We start from the raw sequence: 8,340 nt of genomic DNA on the forward strand, positions 1-8,340 counted from the left end.
AAAAGAAGGAAGTGAAAACTGCATTTTGTCCTTAATTGAAGCAGTGGTGCATGCATATGAAGTTATATGTTAATAAAAGATATACTAAGTTAATAGAGAACCAACCTTTGCTTGTGTCTGTCAAGTTTCAATGGATTTTCTTCAAATTTTGCACAGGCTCTTTTTCGCCCCCACTTTTTGTCTGCATAACATTTGGACCATATCCATTCATCATGTTAGTTGCCTCAAATTGATGGAACTTGTTACCTTACAACTGGACCCCTCCTTTGACATTTTGTATGTGCTATTTTTGGATATCATTTCTTGATAATGGAAGTAGATTTAAATGCCTATAGTCAACTATTATAAACGATTTTTGCATCATGTTTACGTAGGAGATCATTTTGATATATAAGTGCTTCAGTTTTGCATGATTTGCAGAGAGCACCACTGAATCACCTGTTGTTATAGTATTATTGGCATTCAACCTGTTTATACTTCAAAGCTTTGCTGAGAGCACCACTGAACCGTTTCATGGACATAGCACTTTAATTTTGCTATTTTCATGTTTTATTTAACAGGAAAAGTCTTTAAAAAGATCAGCTACTCAAGATGAGGTATTTGAGCATACACATATGAAGAAGCTAAAGGATGGAACAAAGACAACTTGGATCGAGCCACGAGCCGAGACAACCTATGTAAGATTTCAAGTTACTTTTTAATACTTTTCATTAATTAAATTTATTCATATAATAGTTGTAACTTTTTTGCAGAATACTTTCAAACAATCATTGGAGGAATTTGTTCAAAGCCAACCAACTGATGATCAAGGAAAGCCAACCCAACCATCCCAGGAGGATTATATGGACTTGTGGATTAAGGCGGCTGGTGGCGTACATTAGGGAAGAGTATACGGCCTTGGATCAGAGTTTAGTTCTAGTCGTCGGTCTTTTGGATCTGGTGGCTCTTCTTCCTCAAGGTCCTCGATTAATCAGGATGAGTTTGAGCTATTGAATAGAAGAATAGCAGAGATCACTGAGTTGTATGCACAGGAAAGGGCTGCGCAGGAGGAGGAGGCAAAGCGAAGGGAGGAGGAGGCAAATCGAAGGGAGGAAGAAGATAGGTGGAGGGAGGAAGATGAGGGGCGGAGGGATGAAGAAATGAGGCGAAAAGATGTTGCATTTACACGTGTCACTGGTGACGTTGAAAGCCTCAAGGCCCAGCTAAACTACCTCTTAGCATCTGGTGGATTTCCTGTGCCACGTTCTCCATCACGCTCTAACAAGACAAAGGAGTTATTAATATGATTTTGGGTAGGACTATGATGTTGGATGTTATGTATCAATTGGATAAGATTGAATGCTGAATTTCTTATTTATGTTAAGTTGCATTATTGGTTTCTAGTATTTTCAGTTTTTGTTGGTTGTTAATTAACGAAATGGATAGGAAGATGCTGATCTTTGTGTGTGAATGTTTAATTGTATTTAGGTTGGTGGTTGTATTTTTTTGTTTGGCAGGTGGTGCAGTATATTTACAGCATTGTGCATAAAAATAATTTCCAAATTTCCCACGGAATTGCCACTGATTCCGTGGGAAGGTTCGTCATTTAGTTGCAGAACTTGCATATTTCCCACTGATATCGGTGGGAAAGTTCATACGATTTTTCATAATTTGCATTTATCCCACTGATATCGGTGGAAAAGTTCATACTTTTATTTTCAGAATTAACACATTTCACACGGATATCAGTGGGAATGTTCACACTTTATTTTTCAGAACTTCCATATTTCCCACCGTTATCAGTGGGAAAGTTCATACTTTATTTCCAGCTCCCTATGCATTTTTCCCACCACTTCCCTGGCTAATGTATTAAAATTAATAAAAATTACTAATAATAGTTCCCACTGATTGTTGGTGCGAAATTTCATTATTTTTCCTATTAAAGTTTCTCTGGGAAACCCGTGGGAAATTTCCCACCACGTCTCTGGGAAGATATTTCCCACCAGGCATTTTCCTGGTGACTCATTTCGGTGGGAATGCGGTGTGAAAACTCGATTTTCCCACCGGTTTCCCACTGATTTCGCCGTGGGAAATCCATGTGTTTCTAGTAGTGTGTTACTTCTTCAACAAGTGAGCCCTTTGCCGGTATTGAGTAGCCAGATGAAGGTAACAGAAACAAATCCAAAGAATCAAAACTAATTAAGTTTGGCCACTCCTCTCATGAAGAGAAAAAGGTGGGCAAGACACAGGATGAGAAAAAATCTAGGCCTCGAAGAATGAGAGAGTTCCACAATATCAAGATTAGTCAGGTCAGTCCATTATGTGGGCTAATAACTTATTGTAGCTTCGTCAGTTTGTTTGTTTTCGAAACTAATACATGTTTGATATGCATGAACTAGGTTGAGTTACTTGTTACATGTGAAGGATCAAGATTTGCTGTGAGTGATTTAAGATTACTGATGGATACATTCCATCGTGTTGAATTTACTGGAACCTGGCGGAGGCTATTCTCAAGAGTTAAGAAACACATCATATGGGGAGTCCTAAAATCACTAACAGGAATGCAGGTTAGTTCCTTTGAAATTATCTTTTTCCAATTTCCATTATCTGTAATCATTCAATATTTGACCACATTAAATATCTTTATCTGTTGCTGTATGATAATCCGTAATAAGTATCTCCAGACTCATCGACTACCTCAAGAGGACTAACACTTCAGTGACCATGTCTTTTATACTAATGCAGGGCAAGAAGTTTAAAGATAAAGCACATAATCAAAGGGAAGCTGGTGTTGCTGGTGTCCCCGATATTGATCTTAATCTCAGTGATAGTGATGGTGGTTCAGCCGGAAAATCCGGAGCAGAACCCTTTATCCTGGCCTAAGCGCCCCCCTGAAGGAACAGGTGACGGTTTTGTCACCTCTATAAAAGGCCTTTTCAATTCTCAGCGCAGAAAGGCCAGGGCTTTCGTGCTTCGGACAATGAGGGGTGAAGCAGAAAATGAGATACCTGGTGACTGAAGTTAAAGTGAGGCAGAGTTCTCTCCCTTTGCCAGACAACTAACCATAACAAAAGCCAAGAAGCTGATTAGACGGCATACAAAGAAGTTTCGTTCTAGAGGACCAAAAGGTTGGCAGAGCTTTTTCCATGTTGAAAGTATCCTGTTCTCTCTTTTATGGTCCTATTGTTTTCCTCTTGGAAGAACTAATGTAGGATGCCATTCTGTGCTCTCTGTTGTGCTAAAGCCAGCAGAACTGGCATTAATAGCTTTCTAATAGGCCCAGCATTTTATGATGTCTAGATTGCTTAGTCACAGTTGATATTTTAGTCCTCTGGTTTTGGGCCAGTTTGGCTGACAGTGTGGTCGTTTTAATTTTAAGCTATGCTACAAAGTATCAGTAATATTGGTTACTGACACAAGTCTTTCTTTCCAGGTTTATCTTCTCAACAAAGAGAATCACTTCCTTCATCACCAAGAGAGACCACCCCATTTGAAAGTGATTCATCAAGTGAATCTTCGCCTTATGAGGATTTCCACGAGTTGCTGAACTTGAGACATTGAAAGCACGTATTTTATGGGATCCAAAGTGGATTGGAACAATCCTCGGTTATATGCAACATTCTGCTATTATAGCAATTCCAATTGATTAGGATTTGCTGAGATTCTTGTCTCCTGCTTAGACAGTATGAGATGCCTACATGTTATTCCAAAATAAGAACAGGCAAGAATTGCGAGAATATGCAGAAGTCTACAATTATTAACATTTCAATGCCTTCTTAGAGCTCTGGATTCATCATAGAAATAGAGCAAAGGTGAGTCCCTTTAGTTATTGTCATTCTTTTCTTCTTTAACCTTGTATGTATTTATAGATTATTATAGCACCCAACACAAACGACATTATGACTTGTAAGAGTCCATAATTTTTGTAATCAATAGTTGCTACTACATGTACAGTAGACACGGAATAGAGTTAGAATATGTGTTCCCTGAAAAAGTTTTCTGCACTGTAATAGTGGAAATAGAATGGAAATGAAATTCCAACTCTTCAGTCTCATCATCCGAACAAAGAAATAGTGTATCATTCCTACTCTACTTGCTTTGCTTGCATTATTAACAGACTTCTGTGTGCTGATTCAAGTTCTTCATTTGAAAGGTTTCCCTCTTTCACGAGTCGAAAGAAAATAACACTAATACAAGCTATCAAACATTATTTAAACTAAAACGTGTGAAACACCACTTTGATGTTAGAGAGAATTAAATCATACCTTGTGGTTACAGCTTGTAAGAAACATTAACTATGGACATGGCAGAAGCTTTTTTTTTTCTTTTTCAAATGATCATGTAATGAGTTACTTTGTTGATGTGAAGTTGCCATGTTTTTTTGATTTTGTTCGTTACTATCTTAATTGCTCAATGAGGAGCTTATCAATTGTCATTTTGAACTGTCAAATTGAAATATGCCATCGTGTTCAGGAAGAAGGAAAACGGAAGTGCCTGTTACGTCCCACCACCTGCTTCTGTTTCGTCTAGGATACAAATTCTGGTCTATACTTTGTCTTCATAATCATTTCCTTTATCTGCTAACAATCTACCTCTGGGTACTTTTCTTTTCTTTGGAGTATAGATTACAGTTTTGATAAAACCAATATTCGGTTGCTTTGTAGTTCTACGGGCTGATATTCTTCTATTATTATGTTTCTCATTTTGGGCTGGCATGCACAATCCAATGATCAAAAGGTCACAATTCTAGCTAGAGTGACAAGTTGAAATTTGAGTGGCCTTTTGCCCGGTTGGTATTGTTACTGCTTTAACAAAACAGTAAGGCTGGTCTCGCTTCACTTGGGTTCTTTGTTCTGCGAGATTGTATAGTTACTCGTTTCCAACGAATTACCTTTTTAAGAGCCCATTTGGACATAAGAATTTTCACTTTTTACAATTTTTTTTTTTTTTTACTTTTTTTCCGAAATCGGTGTTTGGCCATAAAATTTCTAATTTTCACTTGAAGATGAATTTTGGAATTCTTCGAAAATTTGAAAAACTCTAAAAAGTTATTTTTTAAATTTTTCACTCAGGTCACTCACAAAGCTTCAAAAACAACCCAAAATTATATTCATGTCCGTTTAATTTTCAAATACCATTTTCACTTGAAATTATCTTTTAACTTTTTTTGGAATTTTACAATTCTTATGTCCAAACGCCCATTAGCCCGTTAGCTATCTATTTGGTAATACTTTTTAATTATGGCTGGTTATAATTGGTCGTTCAATTGAACTTTTAGCGTTTCTTTGACCTGGTACAATATAAAACAGGTTAAAGTCTAACGACATATACAAAAAATGCCTAGCCTATTTTGCAGAATAATAGTCTAGCATTTAGTAGACTAATGGTCGTTTACTTAAATTTGTCGGTAATTGCATTGAGTCACACATTCTACTTGGTATAAATTGTCCACATCTTAAAAAGGTTATGAACTGTATCAATCAAAGTCGAGTAAGAAAAAAGTTTGGTGTCAAAGCTTGTTCAGTTTAGAAATTGCTTTATATATACACAAGATAGAAATTGTCCTTTGTTGATCTGACGATGAATTCTCTCGGACCTTAGCCCTTCAAGAACTGCAGCTCAAGATGCACTACCTGCAATCTGTTTGCAGAAAACACACTACGTCCAACTTCAATCATTTTATTTGTCTTTAACATTTTTTATATCTCACACAATTCAGCGAGAGATTTTCAGTCAGGCATTTATCCAAATAATTCTAAGTTCTTGTCACGACCCGGATTTTCCACCCTCGGGAGTCGTGATGGCGCCTACTCGTAGAAGCTAGGCAAGCCAAATTTAGTTCTTTTCCTTTAATAAACAATCCTTCAACAATAATATTTAAACAATGAAAATCAACAATAATAAGTGGAAGTCTTAAATTTAAATAGCTAAGCAAGATACTGAATTCCAACATAATCTCTACCCCGGATCTGGAGTCACATACTCACGAACATCTAAGGAATACTAAATACAAGGTATGAAAGAAACATAAATCTGTTTATCCCGAATACAAAGAGATGACAGTCTAATGTAAGGGTAGAAGGGAGACGCCGGGCCTGCGGACGCCTGCAAGGCTACCTCGGGTCTCTCCGGACTGGAAGATATGCTCCCGAACTAAAGCTGTTGCTGCTGCTCGAAACCTGGACCTAATGCACAGAGTGTAGCATCAGCACAACCGACCCCATGTGCTGGTAAGTGTCTAGCCTAACCCCGGCGAAGTAGTGACGAGGCTAGACCAGACTACCACATAAACCTGTGCAATTTCATATATATATATATATATATATATATATATATTATATATATATATATATATATATATATATATATATATATATATATATATATATTATATATATATATATTAGCGGAATCGAAATACAAAACAGATAAAAAATATGGGAGGGAACATGCTGTGGGGAGTAAATAAATTCAAATAAGAGTCATCCAATAATAAAGGAATACAGCAAACTCAATAGTACGTAATGAAACAGAATTCAACCAGTGCACGGCATCAACCCTTCGTGCTATTACTCTCGTCTCAATCAGAAATAACGTGTGCCACGGCATCACCTCCGTGCTTTTACTCTCATTCCTCACATATATCAATAGAATCGGCACGGAATGGTACATCGTGCGGCACGCATCACCCTTCGTGCTTTAACACTCTTCTCATAATAAGCAATAATGCACGGCATCAGCCCTTCGTGCTTTACACTCTTTTCCTTACCATAAACAACAGTGCACGACATCACCCTTCGTGTTTAACACTCTTCCTCACCCAATCAGCAATCACAAACAAGGGCAAGGGAAATAAATAAACAATAATGAAAATCCCGGCAAGGGCACAAACAAACAATTAAGAACCCGGCAAGGGTACAATATCAATAACCAACAACGTCCCGGCAAGGGAATAAATCATTAACTCTTTCCTTTCTTTCACTTTCATCTCATTGTTTCACATTATCACTTGAAGCCAATGCTCCAAGAGTTGCTTATCTCATATACTTCACAAATTGTATTTCAACCCGAGCCAATGCTCCACGAAGTTTCAAGATCATAATTTCTTTCACAAGGTCTTACAACATATAGAAATCACGTTTAAGCATGGAAGGCATAACAACAACCAAACTATTTCGCAAATAAGGACTCACGGTCATGCTTTGACACCAATGTATAGATACTCGTCACCATGCCTATACATCGTACTCAACAATTAGCAAGTTACAAATAAGACTCAACTCCTATTCCCTCAAGCTAGGGTTAAACCAAACACTTACCTCGATGCCTTGAACTCAACTCAAGCCTCAACTATGGCTTTACCTCGTAATTCCACCTCCAAACCGCTCGAATCTAGCCACAAATTACTTAATTACATTAATAAATACTAAATGAATCAATTTGAATGCATAAAAATGAATTTCCCAAAGTTTTTCCCAAAAATTCCAAAATCGTCCCCGGGCCCACGTGGTCAAAACCCGAGGTTCGAACCAAACCCGGTTACCCATTCCCCCACGAACTCAAATATGTAATTTGTTTTAAAATCGGACCATCAATTGAGGTCTAAATCCCCAATTTATAGAAAACCTAGGTTCTACCCAAAAACCCCAATTTCACCCATGAAAATCCTTGATTTTAAGTGGAAAACATGTTAAATGATGTTAAAGGTTGAAAGAATTGAGTAAAAATCGACTTACAATTGATTTGCGATGAAGTTTGTTCTTGAAAAATCGCCTATGGTGTTTGGGTTTTGAAAGAATGGTGAAAAGTGATGAAAATTCGACCAAGTATAAAATTTGCTGGGCTGCGGATATGGGAATTGCGAAACAGGGTTCGCAATTGCAAACCCTGCAGACATGGGAATTGCGAGAATTATGTTCGCATTTGCGAACTCAGGCAAAATGGGGAGGGATCGCATTTGCGAGAAAAGCCTCGCATTTGCGAAAACTGGGCATCCGCATTTGCGATCAAGCTGCCCAGGGCCCATCTTCGCATTTGCGATGAGAAGCTCGTAATTGCGAGTTCGCATTTGCGAATGCTGGCTTCGCAAATGCGAAGCCTGCAGAACTGAGATACCAGATTTCTTCCAAGTTCAAAAATGCACTCCGACACCTATCCAATACTCACCCGAGCCCTCGGGGCTCCAAACCAATCATGCACACAACCTCACGAACATCCTACGGACTTATCCGTGCGATAAAATCGCCAAAATAACATCATATACATTGAATCAAGCCTCAAAACTCATGAATTCTTCCAAAATTTCATAAAACCTAAATTTTTCATTTTAGGTCCGAAACACGTCAAACGACGTTCGATTTC

At 37.9% G+C, this 8,340-nt stretch overlaps 1 protein-coding gene and 1 long non-coding RNA gene across 2 annotated transcripts; both read left to right on the forward strand.

The window, feature by feature from the left end:
- Positions 1-525: 525 nt before the first annotated feature.
- Positions 526-1,385, forward strand: LOC109218280. Its single transcript, XR_002066739.1, has 2 exons — positions 526-677; positions 753-1,385. It is a non-coding gene; the product is annotated as an uncharacterized LOC109218280 (long non-coding RNA).
- A 32-nt stretch (positions 1,386-1,417) lies between these two features.
- LOC109218278 (protein SABRE-like) lies at positions 1,418-2,862 on the forward strand. Its single transcript, XM_019382633.1, has 6 exons — positions 1,418-1,441; positions 1,497-1,576; positions 1,925-1,985; positions 2,136-2,288; positions 2,379-2,546; positions 2,725-2,862. Exons 1-6 carry the CDS (start codon positions 1,418-1,420, stop codon positions 2,860-2,862), a joined length of 624 nt encoding a protein of 207 aa, XP_019238178.1.
- The last annotated feature ends 5,478 nt before the right edge of the window (positions 2,863-8,340 follow it).

Source organism: Nicotiana attenuata, unplaced genomic scaffold (assembly GCF_001879085.1).
Source record: "Nicotiana attenuata strain UT unplaced genomic scaffold, NIATTr2, whole genome shotgun sequence".
In the NCBI taxonomy this organism is placed as follows: Eukaryota; Viridiplantae; Streptophyta; class Magnoliopsida; order Solanales; family Solanaceae; genus Nicotiana; species Nicotiana attenuata.